At 37.1% G+C, this 23207-nt stretch overlaps 2 protein-coding genes across 2 annotated transcripts in view; both read right to left on the bottom strand.

Moving 5' to 3' along the window:
- Positions 1-6076, bottom strand: part of LOC121381740 (snake venom metalloproteinase BaP1-like) — a 39796-nt gene extending 33720 nt beyond the window's left edge. Inside the window, exon 1 of the mRNA XM_041511087.1 lies at positions 5943-6076. Coding sequence (XP_041367021.1) covers positions 5943-6076 — 134 coding nt within the window. The remainder of the gene's footprint in view (positions 1-5942) is intronic.
- The window catches only part of LOC121381743, a 308435-nt gene that overhangs the window by 263881 nt on the left and 21347 nt on the right, over positions 1-23207 (bottom strand). The window lies entirely within an intron of this gene.

Genomic DNA, 23207 nt, shown 5'->3' with positions numbered 1-23207 from the left:
ATCCCCAGCCTATCTACATGTTTCATTTCGGTATTGCATTAATCACGTTCCGTTAAGTATATATTAAATGGTACATCGACGTGGGCGTGATTTCTTAGCTTATTTCGGATAATTATCTTCGTGCTATTTAGAAAAGTGGTCTTTATTATTTGTGAAGTCGTGTGTGTCGTTTACAGCTCTTACGACCGGGTAGTTGTTAATTTGAGTGCATCAGTCCTAAATTGCGGGTTTGGGGAAATTACAACGCAACTGTTAAGTTGGCCAACTTTGTTGTTAACAGGAAAAGGAAGGTGTTAGCCCAGTGGTAAAGCGTTCGCTTGATGCACGGTCGGACTAGGATCGATCCCCGTCGCTGGACCCATTGGGCTGTTTCTCGTTCCAAAGGCCGTGATATGTACTATCTTGTCTGTTGGATGATGCATATAAAAGATCCCTTGCTGCTAATCGAAAAGAGTAACCCATGAAGTAGCGATAGCGGGTTTCTTCCCTCAATATCTGTATGGTCCTTAACCATATGTACGACGCCATATAACCGTAAACAAAATATGTTGAGTGCGTCGTAAAATAAATAATTTCCTTCCTTCCTGGTTGGAACGAGAAAGAAACCCAGTCAGTTGAATGGGTCCACCGAGGTGGTTCGATCCTACGACGCAAGAACCTCAAGCGAGCACTCAACCGACTGAGCTAAATTCAACCCACCCCCCCCCCCCCCCCCCCCAAAAAAAAATGTTTGATGTAGTCATCCGTCACTCGAGCTGCTGTCTTGGGGGCGGGACGTAGCCTAGTGATAAAGCGCTCGCTTAATGCGCGGTCGGTCTGGGATCTACCCCCGTCGGTAGGCCCATTGGGCTATTTCTCTTCCAGCCAGTGCACCACGACCAAAGGCCGTGGTACGTGCTATCCTGTCTATGGGATAGTCCACATATAAGATACTTTCCTACTAATGGACAAATGTAGCAGGTTTCCTCTCCTAGACTATATGTCAAAATTACCAAATGTATGACATTCATTAGCCGATGAGAAATAAATCAATGTGCTGTGGTGTCGTTAAACAAAACTAAAGTTTGTTTGTTTTGTTTAAAGACACGATTAAAGTCACCCCTTGATGATAGTTTTTCCATCAGTAGCAAGGGATCTTTTGCATGCACCATCCCACAGACAGAATAGCACATACCACTGCTTTTGATATACCAGTCGTGGTACACTGGCTGGAAGGAGAAATAGGCCAATGGGCGCACCGACGAAGATCGATCCTAGATCGACCGCGCATCATGCGAGCGTGTTATCACTTGGCTACGTCCTGCCCAAAACTTTAACTATTGCAGTCATCAAAACTGTACAATAATAATAATGGGTTAAAAAAAAAAAACATGTTAATTCGTTTGCACCCACTGGACGATTCTCCTGTCCTTGACCTGGGGACCCTTGACACACCAGGCCAGCACTGAAGGGCTGTGGTAGTGGAACCATCTGCATTTCTAATATATCTAACTAATTCATATCTGGTTATGTTCATGCAGCATTGCTGAACCATCCATTACGGTTCTTAAATCTGTATGCAGAAATGGATTGTATACTAGTATAACAGATTTTATGGCTATACCATCACGTTTAGTTTTTTTTCGTCTTGAAACGAATTTTATATAAACATTTTATATTGAAATTAGTTTCACTGGCATGAATTTGCAAGTAAGGTTTTGATTGGTCGAATGAAAGGTCAAATGGACATGAGCTCCAACGGCGCGCTGTTAGATCCACAGGTAATAGTAATTAACCAGTGGAGCTAATTTTAATTAGATTGGGTATATGGCATATCCGAGAAATTATGTTTAAAAAAAACTGGAAATTAACCAACATATAATTTTTATCTTTGTGGTCTCAGATTTAAAAGAAATGTATTTAATCTGCAGGACACTGGATGTTGTATTTGACTGGACAATACCAATTCACCAATTCATGTCATGCAGAAAAATGCAGCCGTATAAATTGAGCTAAATACAGTGAAACCCCTCTAAACCGGACACCCTTGTGACCAGTAAAGTAAAGTTTGTTTTATTTAACGACGCCACTAGAGCACACTGATTTTTTTATCTTATCATCGGCTATTGGACGTCAAACATATGGTCATTCTGACACTGTTTTTTAGCCACATAGGCTACTCCTTTACGACAGGCAGCAAGGGATCTTTTATTTGCGCTTCCCACAGGCAGGATAGCACAAATAATGGCCTTTGTTGAGCCAGTTATGGATCACTGGTCGGTGCAAGTGGTTTACACCTACCCATTGAGCCTTGCGGAGCACTCACTCAGGGTTTGCAGTCGGTATCTGGATTAAAAATCCCATGCCTCGACTGGGATCCGAACCCAATACCTACGAGCCTGTAGACCGATGGCCTAACCAAGACGCCACCGAGACCGGTCAAGCCTTGTGACCAAGACAATTGTCCGGTTTTAAGAGGGATTCGGTTTTGGGAGGTTACGTTGTGTACTTGTTTTAGAAATGGACTGTGTAAAACGTCCAGTTTTGAGGGCATTCCGGTTTACAAAGGGTCCGGTCTTGAGAGGTTTCACTGTAGTAATTTGTGATGCGGAATGGACGCAATAAAGTGCAGAAAGTGGACTCCGTTTTCATGACTTCAGTGATAGGGATAAATACGTCATAAGAAGGTGTACGTTTCAATATAGTGAAGAAAATTGGACATTTCTAGGACACGTAAAACTCGTTTTACTAATATCTAACAGGGTTTAGTTGTTTTTGTTTTGTTGGTGTGTTGTAGATTGGGGATTTTGTGTGGGTTGTTTGTTTGGTGGGTTTTTGTTTAACACATTTTATTTTAACACTTGATTTAAAAATCATCTGTGTCTCATTTCCAAACAAAACGCTGCGTTTTAATAGCATATTAGTTTTAATAGCATACTCGGTTTTAATAGCATAATAGTTTTACTATATACAGTGAAACCCCTCAACACTGGACCCCCGCTAAACCGGAATCCCCTCAAAACGGGACGTTTTCCACGGTCCCGTGATTTACGCCACTTTTAGCACTAAATTGTACCCCTCTAAACCGGAAACCCCTCTAAACTGAACACCGGACAAACAATTCGGTCCCAATGTGTCAATTTAGTGTAAATCGTCCATATGAAAACCGAATGACCAAACCGCTACCAGTCAATGTGACGCCACTAATTGCTCCTAATGTCACTCCAGCCGGATTACCTGTCTGCGAACACATAATGTGCACATGCTCGGGTTCGCTATTATCAATGTAATCACCGTTACACGCCCCTAAGTAGGGAAGGTTCGCAACATGTCAATATACACTTAACAAAAGACCCATCGCCAGCGTAGATATTTAATTTACACAATTCAATTCATTTATTAACCTTGAACATTTACAGTTCATCAGTTATACATACAAATACATATAAAACAATGACACAAGCATTGTGCTGGTTACGATAAGCCGAGTTCGTGTTTGGGTTAGATGTTTTAAGTCACGAAGGTGATTTACGGTCTATATATTCCTTCACAAACGTGTAACATAATTTGCTTCAAATATCGACAAAAATAACAATGAATTTAATTCACTGTCTTCCTATCGTGTGAATTTGTTGCTCTTTTAAAAACATTTATTTAACAAAATAAAGAGTACACAAAAGTAACGTTGGCTTTGCATGGTCGAACAGATGTTAGTAACATTTTATTTTTATATCGAGTTTCAACATGACAAAACGACCAGCTAAACGTCACCGTGTTGAACTATCACACGATTATAAATTTTAAATGATTAAAAGTTTCGAAAGTAAACCTAAACCAACGTTAAGATTTTTGGGTGAAAAGTTTAGTATCGGAAATTCACCAGTTGGAGACATTATCAAGAAGCGAGAGGTTTATAAAGCAGAGTTTGCAAAGATCATTAGCAGAAATAAACGATAAGCTGAACTATTTAATGGGGAAGGGAAGGTAGTTACGTAAATGCAGACCCCTGAAAACCGGACACCTTTGAAACCGGACATTTTTCTTGGTCCCATTGATGTCCGGTTTAGAGGGGTTTCACTATATATTTTTATACATATAAAATTGTTACTTTGTTGTACATACATGTACTTGTATTATTTTTATTACTTGTGTTTCGTGAATTATTTCTTAATAACAGGCTTAGCTAATTCTGTATTGTATTGTATTGTATTGTATTGTATTGTATTGTGTGTGTTTGTGCGCATGCGCGCATAAAGTGAGATGTAGAATTATTTATAACCGTTCTAACCGTAAGTTTATATCTTTGCCCAGCCAGTGCTCTACAATTGGCGTAACGAACATCGTGCTATGTACCATTTCCATCGAGTTTTCAATCACAAAATGACATCAGCTAGATTTATCCACTCATTTGGTGGCGGGAAATGAATGCGAGCATTTTTTTGTTTTTTTGTTATGTGATTAATGGCTGGGGAGCTGTTTTCTATGCTGAATTGTTACACTGGGTTTGACAGCGAAGAGGATGCAGTTAGTGAATATGTGCACTTGGTTTACACTGAATACTGCATACTGTCCCCCACTGCACCTTGAAGTCATGCAACACGTGTGTAAAATGCACAGAAATGGGTGTGATTCGGTCCCTTAGCCCACGTGTGTTTGTTTACATTGATATAACGTGAAAAAGATATGGACACCAGGGGTCTTCCTTTTGAGTGTTTATTGGCCCCAGGCAGGTAACGTTTCTTGTGAAATGCCAATGGTCTCATGAAATTAATAAACGTGCTACAGCCACTGGAGCTACATGATATAGTGGGATGTTTGACACAGGGTGACACACTTTGATACCTAATTGTCAGGTAACTATGACAGTTACAGGACTGAAAATTGACATGCTAATTGTCAAGATAGGTAGAAATCTGAAACTTATTAGTTTGGGTGATGATTTTTTTTTTTTTTTTTTATTAAATTAAATTTTATTATATAAACTTTGTAATTTCACAACTTATGACATGGTTTGGCCTACATTGTACCCCTATCAGCTCATAGGTCATTCTTTTCAATCAGAATATATTCCTACACCCTGTGGCAGCCTCACTTTGAAGGTTGTGTTTAAATAAGTGAAAATAGAGGATTTCTTCAAAATAATACAAGAGGGTAATGTTTTCCAAATGTCATCCTGCGCCTAATCATGAATGTCTAATATGGAATTCCCCCCCCCCCCCCATACCAAAGGGATATGGTGCTATTAAATTCAAATCACCAATCACAGGCCAGTATCATACAGTAAATGCTCACAGATTAAGTTTCATGGTATTTAATAAGGAGATGGACATAGATGGCAGGGACATCAGTCGCCTGTGCCATAACCGTCTTTGAATGTTTAAAGATCACTTATCTGGTGAACCACATGCAATTAACAGCTCACGAATAGAGTGTGAACAGGAATGTCTGTCGGGGACATGGGCAATACCACCACCCCCCCCCCCCCCCCCCCCCCCCCCCCCCGCCTCTTGCATCTCAGAATGCAAAGCATATAAGAAATGTAAAACAATAACAAAGGTTAATTTAAATAAATATTTTATGTCATAAAATCACATTTAAATATCACATCATACATTTATTCAACATCATACATTTATTCACATGACTGTTTTGTAATGTTTAAATTCACTCTTCAATGTCTAGGGTTCATGTTCACAGCAGAAATGCTACCAAACAAACTGACAGTTCCTATATTATATGTATAACTTGAAATTTTGTCACAAAAACTACTTTGAATAACTATGGTCATAGGAGTTATCTGCTCTTTGACTGTCAATATCTAATAATCCTTTCTTGTAGTCAGCTTGCTAATCTCTGTGCAAATGTTTATATTGTAAGTGGTATCTTATTTTACTTCCATGCTGGACTAAGTGCCTTTTAACTACCCGTGGGTTGTTTTTTTGTATCTTTTTTGATAGTCTGACTCTTTGTCCGTCTGATGTAATGAATGCCTCACCCGAGCTGACAGTTCAAAGCCACAGTACTGGCACTTTCCTATCGTCAACGTTCCTGGGGCGTTATTCAGCCTGTGGATGGTGGATGCAGCTCTTCCAGTCATCATTCGTGAATAGTTCACATTTTTAGGTAAGGAAACACTGAGAGAAAGGTTCGCAGCTTCACATTTTTGTGTGTCTGTACACAGTTTCATTTGTTCTACAGCTGAAATACTTAGTTTAATCTTTAGAAGTTCGAGTACTAACACTTTGTAATTTTCATTCATATTCAGCTCAGTGAGTCTGTGTGTAACCAGTAACATGGATCGGTGCCACCAGTTGTTCGTTATTCCTCCACTGTAGACGACTGAGTACCGTGAACACTTTGGACAGTCGTGATCGTAGCACGAACGTGTCGATTGCAGGACCTTTGGTAGGTTTCGTTTCAGTGTACTGATATCACCAGCATGTAGTTTCATTAGTTCCTTAAGAATTAACCTGCATCTTGTTTTCATATCCTGGCTGAATACTTTCTGTGCTTCACGCTTTTGTTCACGAGTGGACCAACTATACATGTCGGGACTGAAGTTAGCTTTGTAACTTACGAAACTGTGACTCTGACCTAAGTGGGTTGGACCAGCTAGCCGCTGCGCTTTCCAGATTGGATCTAGAAGTTTCAAAACACTATGAACTCCAGCAGATGATATGGAATTTCCATCTGTAGTGACGTATCTTGTGAGAATACCGTGTAGAGCCAAGTCTGTTCCGATATCTTTCCCCCATCTCGTATTCTAACAGCGAAGCAAATGGCGGCAAGATGGCTATGCAGCCAAGATGACTACCCGGACACGTCACATGAACACCTTTGTTTTTTAACCAGACTCCGGTCCAACAATGTTTATTCTGAAAGCAGGCACTTATAATGAATTTTCTTTCAGTCATTGTTTCACACGCAAGTCCTATAGCTTGTGATGCATTCTGGCCTGGTTTCTTCCGACTTGTTATTGTCGTGGAGTTGTATCTCCCGTCCATGGCAGTGTTAATTTCATCACGTTCATTTGCACGTTTCATGTTAATGTCTTTCAGTAACTCAACTTTTTTCTGCCATATCTTTTTCATTTAGATCTGTTACAGCGTTTGATACCTTGTATGATGTCCTCAGCATTCTACTGCGAAACGGTGGTGGAATGTCCATGTTTGCCAATAGCACTCCTGCCTTCGTATTGCCGACGGGAGTATCTTGGAGACCGATAACATTTGGGCCAGGTTTATTTGTCTTCACGTCATTGTACAGTTTGCTTTCAGGAGCAGTGAAATCACATTCCACACAGTGAAGCTGTGGAGTGGTACCTGAAAGCTGCATTCCATGCATCTATCATTCTGTCATTGTCCACTATTTTCATGCCTTCTTTGTCTTTACACTGCTGTTCTTCTTTCATTTCAGATGCAGTACATCTACTGTTAATGGGACGTAGCAGGCAGACTGGCTGTGAGGAACCTTCGCAATCTGGAGTGAAGATGGTGGCTGAAGTGGAACTCGACTTCGTAACTAAGGCAAACTCCTTTATATTCATTTGGACTACAGGTCGCAACTTCTCAGTCTGAGATTCTAGACTTGCATGTTCATGCAGCAGAATTTTACCCTTATTCCAAGATGTACGTCCCTTTTTGAACTGTATCATTCGTCTTGCATCGCCTTCCATGGATGTGACTCGTAGTGCATAAAATAGTGAAATACTTATCGTTGTATGCATGTCCACACTTATATATATCAGGCCATGTGTGATGTCACCTTCATTTCTGATACATTAAAACATGTCAATGCAGTGGCAGTTGACAGCTTTTTTGTTCACTATATATTCTCAACTGCATCTTTGCAGGCTGGTGCCATTTTCTCTGCATTCAGGTGTGACCTGTTACGGTGTACAGACACCTTGCTAATTACCCTCACCAGAATGACACTTGAGTAATACCAATTTGCAATTGGCATATGTTGACTGTGTGCAGTATCCAAAATTTTACAGTTTCAAAGGTTTTGTTTTTTAAAATAGAGTGTTGGATTTTAAAATATTTTTGAAAAAGTATCAATTTAAATCAAATTGAACAAAAACTAATAAAATCATATTCCTGCCAACTGCTATATTTCATTTGCAGAGAGCACAACAAGGAGACAATTTCTTTTTGTTGTTCAGAAAAATACCTGTAACTTTTAGAGTTATTGCAGAATTACTATTCCACTATTTGGAATAATTTGACGCAGATAGTCGCCTTTTGCGGCACCTGCAGTCCCGTATTTCACAGGCTCCAATAGCCATATTTTGTATCGAATATTATTTTTATTGCCTGTATGCAACTTGACATATGAATTTAAATGCCATATGTCAGTTTGAGTGTCATGGTGAAAACAATTTTGGTCTGATAGGCATCAGACTAGAGTTATCCACCCATTTGGTTGCGGGAAATGAATGCGAGAAAATATAGTTTTCTTCTTATGTGATTAATGGCTGGGGACTTGCTTTGTATGCTGCATTGTTACACTGGGTTTGACAGGGAAGAGGATGCAGTTAGTGAATATGCGCACTCGGTTTACTCTGGATACTGCATACTGTCCCCCACAGTCCCTTGAAGTAATGCAACATGTGTGTAAAATACACAGAAATGAGTGTGATTCGGTCCCTTAGCCAACGTGTGTTTGTTTACATTGATATAACGTAAAAAAGAGATGGACAACAGGGGTCGTCCTTTTCGGTGTTCATTGGCCCCAGGCAGGTAACGTTTCTTGTAAAATGCCAATGGTCTGGTGGGATTAATAAAAGTGCTACAGCCACTGGAGCTACATGAGAAAACATAGTTTAATTATTTGTGGTCTGAGGCCAAATAAATCAAAATAAATAATTTACAAATCTTGTCGTGTAACACTCTGTTATGTATAGTTTGACACAGATCTCTTATATACACACGCCTGCAGTAACACAGTGTATGCAATAGTTCTGGCTACACAATGTTAAACTATCAATTACCGTTAAACGTTTTAATATCACTTCTGTAACATAAGCACAATCACATTATTATGAAACAAGTGTGTTGTCCCCAGAGTATAACACAAACACAACTACAAGTTTAGGCTTCTTGTGCTTGTTTTTGTTCTTGTTGTTGTTTTGTAACAGTTTATTGCCCCAAACATATGTCATGGTAATGTCAGGGACACAGCCACAGCTTTAACAGACCACCAGTATTGTTTTCCCCATTCTGTAGCAGTAACACAACTACAGTTTTAATATATTAGTGTGTTTTCCCTATTATATAACATAAACACAACCACAGTTTTAATAAACTAGTGTATTCTCTATTATATAATACACATAAGCACAGTTTTACTAAACTAGTGTTGTCCCACATTTTATAAAACAAACAAGCACAGTTTTAATTAACCAGTGTTTTCTCCCATTCTATAACACAAACCAGCACAGTTTTAACACGTAAGCGTTTTCCCCCATTCTATAAAACAAACAAGCACAGTTTTAATTAGCTAGTGTTTTCTCCCATTCTATAACACAAACAAGCACAGTTTTAATACGCTAGTGTTTTCCCCCATTCTATAAAACAAACAAGCACAGTTTTAATACGCTAGTGTTTTTCCCCATTCTATAAAACAAACAAGTACAGTTTTAATACGCTAGTGTTTTCCCCCATTCTATAACACAAACAAGCATAATTTTAATACGCTAGTGTTTTCACCCATTCTATAACACAAACAAGCACAGTTTAAATGCGATAGTGTTTTCCCCCATTATATAACACAAAAAAGCACAGTTTTAATACGTTAGTGTTTTCCCACATTCTATAAAACAAACGAGCACATTTTTAATACGCTAGTGTTTTCCCCACATTCTACAAAACAAACAAGCACAGTTTTAATTAACCAGTGTTTTCTCCCATTCTATAACAGAAACAAGCACAGTTTTAATACGCTAGTGTTTTCCCCCATTCTATAAAACAAACAACCATAGTTTTAATAAACTAGTGTATTCTCTATTATATAATACAAACAAGCACAGTTTTAATTAACCAGTGTTTTCTCCCATTCTATAACACAAACAAGCACAGTTTTAACACGTTAGTGTTTTCACCCATTCTATAAAAGAAACAAGCACAGTTTTAATTAACCAGTGTTTTCTCCCATTCTATAACACAAACAAGCACAGTTTTAATTAGCCAGTGTTTTCGCCCATTCTATAACACAAACAAGCACAGTTTTAATACACTAGTGTTTTCCCCCATTCTATAAAACAAACAAGCACAGTTTTAATACGCTAGTGTTTTTCCCCATTCTATAAAACAAACAAGCACAGTTTTAATACGCTAGTGTTTCCCCCCATTCTATAACACAAACAAGCATAATTTTAATACGCTAGTGTTTTCCCCCATTATATAACACAAAAAAGCACAGTTTTAATACGTTAGTGTTTTCCCACATTCTATAAAACAAATGAGCACATTTTTAATACGCTAGTGTTTTCCCTACATTCTACAAAACAAACAAGCACAGTTTTAATTAACCAGTGTTTTCTCCCATTCTATAACACAAACAAGCACAGTTTTAATACGCTAGTGTTTTCCCCCATTCTATAAAACAAACAAGCACAGTTTTAATACGCTAGTGTTTTTCTCCATTCTATAAAAGAAACAAGCACAGTTTTAATTAACCAGTGTTTTCTCCCATTCTATAACACAAACAAGCACAGTTTTAATTAGCCAGTGTTTTCTCCCATTCTATAACACAAACAAGCACAGTTTTAATACACTAGTGTTTTCCCCCATTCTATAAAACAAACAAGCACAGTTTTAATACGCTAGTGTTTTTCCCCATTCTATAAAACAAACAAGCACAGTTTTAATACGCTAGTGTTTCCCCCCATTCTATAACACAAACAAGCATAATTTTAATACGCTAGTGTTTTCACTCATTCTATAACACAAACAAGCACAGTTTAAATGCGATAGTGTTTTCCCCCATTATATAACACAAAAAAGCACAGTTTTAATACGTTAGTGTTTTCCCACATTCTATAAAACAAACGAGCACATTTTTAATACGCTAGTGTTTTCCCCACATTCTACAAAACAAACAAGCACAGTTTTAATTAACCAGTGTTTTCTCCCATTCTATAACAGAAACAAGCACAGTTTTAATACGCTAGTGTTTTCCCCCATTCTATAAAACAAACAACCATAGTTTTAATAAACTAGTGTATTCTCTATTATATAATACAAACAAGCACAGTTTTAATTAACCAGTGTTTTCTCCCATTCTATAACACAAACAAGCACAGTTTTAACACGTTAGTGTTTTCACCCATTCTATAAAAGAAACAAGCACAGTTTTAATTAACCAGTGTTTTCTCCCATTCTATAACACAAACAAGCACAGTTTTAATTAGCCAGTGTTTTCTCCCATTCTATAACACAAACAAGCACAGTTTTAATACACTAGTGTTTTCCCCCATTCTATAAAACAAACAAGCACAGTTTTAATACGCTAGTGTTTTTCCCCATTCTATAAAACAAACAAGCACAGTTTTAATACGCTAGTGTTTCCCCCCATTCTATAACACAAACAAGCATAATTTTAATACGCTAGTGTTTTCACTCATTCTATAACACAAACAAGCACAGTTTTAATGCGCTAGTGTTTTCCCCCATTATATAACACAAAAAAGCACAGTTTTAATACGTTAGTGTTTTCCCACATTCTATAAAACAAATGAGCACATTTTTAATACGCTAGTGTTTTCCCCACATTCTACAAAACAAACAAGCACAGTTTTAATTAACCAGTGTTTTCTCCCATTCTATAACACAAACAAGCACAGTTTTAATACGCTAGTGTTTTCCCCCATTCTATAAAATAAACAAGCACAGTTTTAATACGCTAGTGTTTTTCTCCATTCTAAAAAACAAACAAGCACAGTTTTAATATGCTAGTGTTTTCCCACATTCTATAACACAAACAAGCATAATTTTAATACGCTAGTGTTTTCCCTCATTCTATAACATAAAAAAGCATAGTTTTAATACGCTAGTGTTTTCCCACATTCTATAATACAAACAAGCATAATTTTAATGCGCTAGTGTTATGTTTTCCCCCATTATATAACACAAACAAGCACAGTTTTAATACGCTAGTGTTTTCCTCCATTCTATAAAATAAACAAGCAGAGTTTTAATACACCAGTGTTTTCCCCCTTTCTATAACAGAAACAAACACAGTTTTAATACGCTAGTGTTTTCCCCCATTCTATAACACAAACAAGCACCGGTTTCATAAACTAGTGTTTTCCCCAATTCTATAACACAAACAAGCACATTTTTAACAAACTAGTGTTTTTCCCCATTCTATAACATAAATATGAACAAAACCGTTATCCAAGATCGTATCTCTACACAATACAGATTCGAAAGGGCATTTGGCAAATAGAAACACAATAACCATCGGTCTTATACAGTTTAATACACTGCACAGCTAACGGTACCAATGTACCATTTCAATTAATTCCTATTTCCGGTCATTTTAACGTTTACTAATAAACTGATAAAAGCAGCGTATCAATAAGAATTGTGGCACCTCACATTGTATCTACCTGCAAGAAAATCACATACCATTTAAGGGATCTAAAAATTGCACTTCCATTTCGGGGCCTACGAGTGCGAGTGCGAATAATTTTTACATGCTCATATACCACTAGAGTTTCGAGCATGTCCGTCCCGGGGTCTGTCTCTGGATAGCCAGGGGCTTGTCCCGTGACAGAAAAAAATTAAGCGGACAATTTTTAAATTTACATCCCAAAATTAAATAGTGGGCCTTTAAACTTTTGATGCACATCTCTAATATAATTAATAAAGAAAATTCTACTCATTAAATTTGGTCGCTAGATTAGATCGGGTGTTCAAAAAGAAATTAGATAAGATCGGTGGCCTGACTCGGGATGGAGGAGGGGGTAGAGTTGAAAATGGGCAGAATTTTGAAAATAGCAATTAGTAAAAAAAGTTAATAGAATTTGAAAAAAAAAGAAAGAAAAAAAAGTTACAATTCAAAAATAAAAAGAATTGACTGCTCGGTCGAATATTTATATAATTTGGAGCATTTTAGAAGGACAGTCCAAAAATAAATAAGAGAAAGAAGAGAGGATCGGACTATTTAATAATATTTTTAAAAAAGAATGTAATTTCGACATAACCTTTGAACAGAGTTCTAAAAGTTTAAAGTCCGATCTATATGTCCACATGAGTGGCCTCGTTAAGGCCGTTAGGGTGCACAGCTTGTAGGGACGAGATGGGTTGCATCCCGTCAAGAAAACCCCTAGATTGACAGTCAATAGACGTCGAAGGTGTAGTGTGTGCTAAAATACAGATCTTGAGAAGCCAGATCCGTCTGAACGAGAGAGAGAATCAGTCTAGAGTATAGTCCAGTCGTCGTGGGTTGGTATAGTGGTGCGGACGGGCCCGACTCCGGAGGATACGAGATGGTATGGGGCCGACCTCGCTTCCTTTTTCTTCTTAGAGTGGGGTGGTCAATCTTCCAGTGCTGCTAGGACAGGCTCGGACATGTAGAGACTAAACGCGAACAACCGTAGCGTTCTGCAGAATGGCCGTCATACGAGTCACGAAAAATCAAGTCAACATAGTCAGACGGAGAAATGACGTGGAGGCAAGGAATCTCGCTCAAAAAGAATCCAACCTGGTGGTGCAGACTGTCGAAACGAGAAACGTTCCAGCATTCAATCAGTTCCAATGGTCGCATACATCCTAGTAGAAAACATCACTTCGCTGACAAAAACAACAAAAGTGAAGGATCCCCAAGTCGAGGCGCATAATTTCTGAGTTCGATTTTTCACTTGATTTAGTCTAAAATTGGCATGCTGATTTCAAAACTACAGTCAGTTTTCTTCTATCACGTCAAGTTTATTCTCCACGGCTGACCCTCTGAATAAGCAAAATTGCAAAATTTCGAATATGTAATAAGTGCCAATGATATAATCTACCAGACTACAATCTTTGCTAGTAACCTTTCCGATATGTTTGTTACTTCCTACTCTACCGTTTAGGATATAAAGTCTATCTGTTTACATATATTCAGCAGCTTAATGCCATGACTATTTATTTTTCCTCTATCCTGACTTGATCTATCAACAGGCACATTTTCGATAATATCCAATGTCCTCGTGTCTGTGCTCCTGACTACATTATAACTGACACAGACACGAGGACATTGGATATTATCGAAAATTTACCTAGGATTTCCTGGTCAAAATCTAGGTTGGCATTGTCAGATTAAAGAAGTAATGTCATGTTGCTAACATCACTAATTCTGAACCGAATTTATCACTAATAGTCTTAAACTGTTTGCTGTAGATGATTTATTTAAAATACATTTTAAATTGTTTGTTTTCAATTTATTTTCAACAACAAACAAACATCAAAAAGGCAAATAACTGTACTGCCGTATGCTATCACTTTAAAGTTAAACAATAATATTTCAAAAGTGATAAACAAAAAACGCTAAACAAAAAGCCCAGTACACACACACACACACACACAAACACACACACACACTAATAAGGTATTAATTAAAAACAGCCAGAATCATACACATAGACATACATGTCACTGCATGAAAAACTGTAACTCGGTAATAAACAGATGCCACAGCAATTTATAGAAGATCCAATCTTAATCCACACTTATTCAAAAGGATCATCATCTTCATTAATTGTTTCTTGTACCCGTGTACAGGTATGCAGCTCACCTTTACAATAACAAGTAATGTCATATGGAATATTTGTCTACTCACATGAACAGTTTCTTGTGCACGGGCGTTTACAGTGACAAAACAAACACTCAGCAGTGGTCGGACTCCAGATCATACCGATATCCATCCAAAATAAAGGGATCTGGGATTGTAGATTTGGGCTGCATGGCTTTTACCCAGATGCATGTTTGCGAGATAATTCGAAGGATGTGCTGACGAAAGGCGTCGTCTGTTAGCGGTAGACGTTTGATGTCTGTTTTTCTGGCATAAAAATGTCTTCTTCTTGTGCTCAGGTTGGTACATTGGTGTGTATGTAAATATACAGAGTTTAGAAGCTCATTACCAACAGTGATTCTGAATCGATTTCATCACAAATAGTCTTAAACCGTCGTTTTACACACAGCTGCATGTGTTCACAAAGGTTGCACTCGAGTTGTTATAAGGGCATCAGATACTGATATCGCTGTGATTGCTGTGGAAAGTGTTAGAAAGGCTAATGGATGCTGGTCACCATGAACTCTACATTCAGACTAAGGACTATAATTTTCATTCCCATTCACGATGTTGACCACTCATTTAACATTCACGAGGCAAAAATGTTGCCCTTAATTCACTCACTGAGCGGATGTGACAAAACCAGTTTTTTCTCCGACAAAAGAAAATGTAGCTTTATGAAAGTAACATCTAAGATAGCAGCTGATCTTGCTGACCTTTGTATCCAAATAGAGAAACAAACCAGCATTTCTGATGATCTAATAGATCACACAATCACTGTTGCTACTGAGCTTCTAAATATTGTATATTTATATACACACCAATACAACCTGCGCACAACAAGAAGCCATCTTTATGCCAGAAAACAATCCAGATATCAAACTTCTACCGCCAACAGACGACGCCTTTCGTCAGTACATCCTTCGAGTTATCTTGGAAACATACATCTGGGTAAAAGCCGTGCAGCCTAAATCTACAATCCGAGATCCCTTTAAATTTGGATGGATATCGGTATCATCTGGAGTCCGACCACTGTTGATGTTGAAAAGTCCAATGCCTTCCAATCTGATGAGCAGTTTGTTTTGTAACTGTAAACGCCAGTGCACAAGACATTGTTCATGTGAGAAGAAAAATATTCCATGTGACATTACATGTTATTGTAAAGGTGAGCTGCATACATGTACACGGGTACAAGAAACAATCTATGAAGATGATGATCTTTTCGAATAAGTATGGTTTAAGATTGGATCTTCTATAAATTGCTGTGGCATCTGTTTATTACCGTGTTACACTTTTTGTATAGAGTGACATGTATGTTTATGTGTCTGATTCTGATTGTTTTAATGAATACATTATTTGTGTGTGTGTGTGTGTGTGTGTGTGTGTGTGTGTGTGTGTGTGTGTGTGTTCTGGGATTTTTGTTTAGCTTTTTTTGTTTGTCACTTTTGAAATATTATTGTTTAGCTTTAAAGTGATAGCATACGGCAGTACAGTTATTTGCCTTTTTGATGTTTATTTGTTGTTGAAAATAAATTGAAAACAAACCCTTTGAAATGTATTTTAAATAAATCATCTACAGCAAACAGTTTAATGATGAATTCGGTTCAGAATTAGTGATGTTAGCAACATGACATTACTTCTTTAATCTGACAATGCCAACCTAGATTTTGACCAGGAAATCATAAAAGCTATGTAATAGTAACACAATGTCATTATTGTGTGAGGAACAATCATTATTTTTCTAATGAAAATTGTTATTTAATATTGACAAAGAAAATATGAAGAAACATGCATAGGTTTCCGGTGTTGTGTCTGTTATTAATTTATATAAAATAAATTTTCACCATGTTTTTCATCTTTTATTATTTTATTTGGGGAATATGTCAAAATAATCATTTAAGGCTATTTGTACTACAATTGGATCATTATTAGTGGCGTGAGACAAAAAAGTATAATATTTATAGAATTTGATCATTTTAGCAGCCATCTAGGATTTGACCGGAAATGAAAACCTTCGCAGGGTTAAATGATGGTGCAGCGTCCTGATTTCCAAAGAGCAATGGTATACGCATCATAAAATACCCATAAATTAAGGGGGCCAAAGCTGGGGGGGGGGGGGGGGGTGTTTACCTCCTACAGAATCTGGAACTCAGACTAATATGTACAACCAATATCATCTAAAACAGATTTAACATATATAATCCATTTGTGATTAAAAACGTTATTAATAATGACAACTTGGACTGTTTTCCAGTGATTAGTCGATACCAGAAAATGATCATCCTTAATTCTACGGTAATATATACCGGGTAGCGTCCACATGTTCCATATAATATATACAATTGTGTAGAGTTTCTCGTAGGTAATAAAAAAATTATAAATTGGTTACATAATTTTTCACTTAATGACAAATTTTCGCTGCCATATAGTAGATTTGGTAAAACCATGCAGTCAAATAATTTTAGTTGGCACTGGATAGAAATATTATGACATCTGCCTTTTTGTAGATTAAAAAAGCATAGCCTTTTGTGTTTGTGTATATAACATGTTTCTTGCGTTAGTAAATCTTTTCGATTTGTGAAACATAATACCAAGATATGTATAACTTTGTACTTTATCAAGCTTTGATTTTCAAGGTAAAACACCCTTTTGTAATCTTTCTTGTTGCCACTAAATATTAAGACTTTTGTCTGTTTACAATTTACTGTTAGTTTCCATTTCGTGCAATACGAATCAACTACATTCAGATAGTGTTGCATATCTTGGTAATTATCTGCAAGGAGTAGAGTGTCATCAACACAGAGTAAAACAAAAGGAACAACTGACGTATGAATTATAGAATCACTGAAATAATTCGTCTATGCCTATACCATGGCAGTCATTCATTTTAAATGTATCTTCAATATCATTAAGAAACAAGGAAAATAACAAAGGAGATAAATGTTCACCTTGTTTTACACCAACACAGCAGGGAAAATAATCTGTCATGGAATTATATGCGCCGACACAAGATTAAATATTCTGATAAATATTATAAATTACTTGAAAACATTTACCATTTATACCATTTTAAGTAATTTATCCCAAAGTCTAATTCTCCAAACTGAATCAAAAGCTTTGCTAAAATCTATAAATGTGCTTTCATCAGTTCTATTAGTCCATATAGTGTGAAGACATAATCATTTGTAGAATAATCTTTCCTGAATCCTGCTTGAACTGCAGATAATATATCATTCGTTTCTAGATACACTTTTAGTTTATTATTTAACACGGCAGTAATCAGTTTTCCTAGACAACTAAGTAATGTAATAGGTCTATAATTTTCAGGATTATCTTTATCACCAATTTTATAAATTGGCTTGATTATACCAACTAACCACGAGTCAGGGAAGATACCGTTTTCAAATACTAAATTAAAACGTGTGACATATACAGGAATCGCTGACTGCATGGAAATATCGAAGTGTCTTTGTCTTTTAACAACAGTGACAGCGTGTAACAGTAATCTGCCATTGTTTACATGGTCACATGATTTGTTTTGTTTTTACAGTACAACAAATTGACCCTTTTCAAATATCTCATGAACTGTTGGACCCTGTTGTTGCAGCTGTATCATATCTTTAATAGGCATAGTTTGTATAGTGTATTGAAAACATCCACAACACTATCTCTCCAGGGCTGTGAACACAAACGTTGACGCCTACTTGTGCACAAACTGCTGTATGGCAAAAGGTTAAGTTTTTTAATATACTTCTTACCTCACTGCTTTCATTTATCATTTACCAGAGCGTTGCTTTTATAACTTGAAATCATAATCTAGAACACTTAATACAGCTATCCCTGTTTTGAAAGACCAACGAAACGTTCGTCTCTCTCTCTCTCTCTCTCTCTCTCTCTCTCTCTCTCTCTCTCTCTCTCTCTCTCTCTCTCTCTCTCTCTCTCTCTCTCTCTCTCTCTCTCTCTGATGATTGTCAGTGAAAGTGCTTATTGTTTACTATTCATATGGCTAGTCAGTCCTACAGACTGGCAGGCGGACAGATGACAGGACAGACGAATCAACATAAAATATACTTCAACAACCCACTCAGGGTTTTGGAGGGTTGTGTTTGTTTTGTTTTTTATTGTGTGTGTGGGTTTTTGTTGTTGTTGTTGATTTGTTGGGGGGGGGGGGGGGGGGGTTGGGAGGGTGTAATGGGGTTTTTTGCTGCCAGACCAAATTAGCAATACAAAAGTAATAATATATGGCTATGATTCCTAGGTCAGATCGTTTCCATGGCCAAGAAGCTAATACGTGTTTTCCATATATGTTTTGTTTTGTTTTTCTCATGAAGGTCATGTTTAATTTTGACATGCAAGAATTGATGGTAGGATATTTTAGGCAATGTTCTTTAATTCCTTGCGTGCGAAAACATAGGATTAGCAACTTAAATAATCAATTATTTATGTGTCCTGGGAGCCAAAATATTACTATTGTCCTGTTCAATTATTTAGACCCAAAGTTTTTTGCAAATGTTACGTTTATGTCCTATTCGATATTTGTTTTCTTTGCATTTACATGAAAACAAACCCAAACCCCGACAGGTTTTATATACAAATCATCATATAAAATGCACGAAGTTGACTTAATTCCACTTTTTAAAAATCTCTGTGTCTTTTGAATGCACGTTATTTCTCCTATAAATAACTACGGTCATTTGCATATCAAAAGCATCATTCTATAGTGTGTTTCTATCGTCATATCCGCACAAATCGTAGTATGACCTATATTTAAGAAAATATCTGTAAACATGAAGCAGGCGCGGATTCAGGTGGGGAGTTCAAGTGACAAAACCTCAGTTTGAAAAAAAAATATGTATCAAATATTATAATTATATTGTGGAATACACAAGCGCGCGCGCTGAAGGGAGAGAGAGAGAGAGAGAGAGAGAGAGAGAGAGAGAGAGAGAGAGAGAGAGAGAGAGAGAGAGAGACGTCATTTATGTAACGACGCACTCAACATATTTTAATCTATGGTTATATGGTTATAGGGAGAGAGAGAGAAGAATATGGTATGCATGCGATTGGTGGAGGTGTGACCCTCTGCACAACCCCAACCCCACTTAAGGCTTCTTTTGTATATGGAGCGGGACGTAGCTCAGAGGTAAAGCGTTCGCTCACGGTAGGTCGACTGATCGATCCCACATGGTGGACCCATTGGGTTGTGTCTAGTTTCCAGCCTGTGCACCACAACTGATGTATAAAGGCTGTGGTATGTGCTATCCTGTCTATGGGATGGTGCATATATTGCTTATCAAAATTGCTTATCGGAAACAGTGGCCCATGTGGCGGTAGCGAGTTTCTTTCTCACTGTCATAATGCTCCTTAACCGTTTTGTCTGACGCCACATAAACGTATATCAAATGCGTTGAGTGTGTCGTTAAATAAACATTTCTCTCGTATGTATGTGTAGTCTATTTGCATTTCTAGTAGATTAGTTTATAGTTGTTAGTTTATAGGTTGTTGTTTTTGATAGTGAATGATATGGAAATAAATTGTTTTTTTGGTGTTCAAAGAGTTCATGCATACATTACAGTAATACTCCTGATGGGTATGGAGAAATAACTTAATCAGTCGACGAACTCATTTCTTCATCACTATCTTCGTTAAGGGGGACTATCACAGAGGGTATTTTATTTCTTATAAAACTATTTTGTTTTCTAAAATCTTCTTCGATCTTTATTACATGTTTAACTGCGTCAGAGAAGTGTGTAGGTGTGACAGAGTTCAATGCATGTGCAAGTTCTCTCCGCACCGTGGTCATTTTACCATCATTATGACGAGCTATGTGCCCTTTGACTTGACTCCAGATCAGTTCTATCGGATTGAGTTCAGAATGTCTTGGCGGCAGTCTTAGACACAAGTGCCCATGGGGTTCAGCAATATCATCAGTAACAAATTGCTTTGCACATTTGTTACTTTTCACAAGTTCATAAAGAACTGGCCAGTGGTGGGATGTTGTGTGGTTGACATTCACCCAGGTCTCATCTTGATACACTATTAAATACCCCTGTTCTCGTAAACTGGATATTTCATGGAGATAGGACAGTCTCCTGTGTGATATATTGGCGTCCTCAAAAATCACTTTTCCGGTTGTAGACATATGTTGGTATTTAAAATCGAGGTCATGGAGTGTTCTTCGTAAAGTTGATATGGATATGTTGATTCCAAATTCCTCCCTTAAAGCCACGTTAATCTTATGTAATGTAGGTAATTCGCCCTCTCTATAAAAGCTGTATACTCGTCGTCTAATAACATCTTTATCAAATAAATCGATGAGTTTTCGGTCGCGTTTTTTAACAGTGATTTCTGTGCTTGGATTCGTAGAGCTTAGATTTTTCACAGTTCTTTTTACTGTTGAAACCGAAACTTTAAGTGCAGCGGCAACTCAATCGACAATTCGATAAGAAGCATACCTAGGTCTACCGCGCTGATATTCATCTTCAAAATAATCGAAAACGTTCTTAATACATGATTTTACATCAGCTGAAGTGTTTTTCGATTTACCCATATTTTTCATCAAATAACAATAACAAGAATGTCGACTAATACATTTTCAATGAATTTATATACCCTACCTAACTTGTATTTTACGTGGTTTACACATTGCTACAATAGCACGTGCAGTCATAGATCGAAATAATGATGTTATTGACCAAGCAATGCTATCGTATTTTGAACATTCAGGGCTGTGTCTGCGGGATGAAAAAGTGGTTGAACCCATACGAGTCCGAACTATAGCCCTTTGGTTTTTCGCATTACAAATGTAACAACCCACCCCCAAACCCCAGCCCCCTAGCACCACCCTAAATACTATATAGATATAGATATATATATATATATATATAATATATATATATATATATATATAGATACGTATGAGTTCCCAATTTTAGAGGCAAATTAAATAACATTTTTATTATTATTTGATGTTGGTGGCCATTTGACATTTATCCCCCCCCCGGTCTTCTGGGTCCGGCCTGCATTTAATTTATTTCTAAATTTGGAAAGCACAGTGAGGTGGTTTGTGTTTATTACTGTGGCTACACCTCAGTTGTGTTAGGTTAGGTATGTTATGCTTATAATATAGTAATGATATAATAAAATAAAAATACATAATACATTAGCAAGGAATTTATAAATATAATGCAACCTACAAGAAAGGGTTACATGTTTCTGTTTGTTTACATCTATGTTTAACGGAAAGATTAGACAATGCTGTTACACACTGCAAAACAATAATAACCTTGATTTAGTGAAACAAGCTATAATGGCCTTCACGTAGCCTCAGATCCCAATGTTTTGATATGCAAATGACCTTAGTTATTTATAGGAGAAATAACGTGCATTCAAAAGACACAGAGATTTTTAAAAAGTGGAATTAAGTCAACTTCGTGCATTTTATATGATGATTTGTATATAAAGCCTGTCGGGGTTTGGGTTTGTTTTCATGTAAATGCAAAGAAAACAAATATCGAATAGGAAATAAACGTAACATTTGCAAAAAACTTTGGGTCTAAATAATTGAACAGGATAATAGTATTCAAACTTTCACTCTTCTTTTCCCCACATTTTTAATGATTTTAACCTTATCTATGAAAGATGGGGCAGAAAACCAAAAGGTGTGATTGGGAGGGGGTGACTGAAGAGGTTCGATCCTGTGACCCAAGTACCTTGGGTGAGCTAGATCACGCCTGTTAACCCCCCCCCCCCACCCCATCCCCCTCTCCCGGCTACGCCAATGGATTCAGCCCCCACCCTGCTCGCCAAATCTGAGGTGCACGTCTTGCCTCACTGCTTTCCTTTCTCATTTAACAGAACGTTGCTTTTATAACTTGAATGCTTCTTTTCTTTGCATATTTCTGTTACATGTTATTGTGTCTATTGGACCATGTTCACTGTTGACGTAAATACCGGCGGTATGCTTATGTATATGTATATCTGGGACTCTTGTTTGTTTTTGTTTTTGGTTTTTTGTTTTTTTGTAACGTCATTTTATTTTGTATTTTGTCTTTATTTGTGTTGCACGTACTGAGTTTAAAGAGTGTAAAAAGAGAAAATACCTATATAAACAGACTAGTGATTTTTGGAAACAAATGTCCCACTGGTTTGAAAATGCCGTAGAATGAAACTAATACTAACCACAAAAACAAAAGAGTGTAAAAAGAAAATGTAAACTATGAGATAAAGGACTAAGGAAGAAACAAATTAATCATTAATGTATTATTTATCATTTATGTATTAATTACGGTTTGTTTTATTACTTACTGGACGTGTTACCGGTTTGAAAATTACATGAAAAATAATGATCGCCCATTGAAGATAAATCTTACTGGCCGTTCCCTCAAATGCATTGCGCCCGCCCATTATCACATTTGTAATTTTAATGCACAGCCAAAATCAAAACTAGAATATTC

Source organism: Gigantopelta aegis, chromosome 9 (genome assembly GCF_016097555.1).
Source record: "Gigantopelta aegis isolate Gae_Host chromosome 9, Gae_host_genome, whole genome shotgun sequence".
Lineage (NCBI taxonomy): Eukaryota > Metazoa > Mollusca > Gastropoda > Neomphalida > Peltospiridae > Gigantopelta > Gigantopelta aegis.
This window is presented reverse-complemented; position numbering and strand designations above follow the sequence as displayed.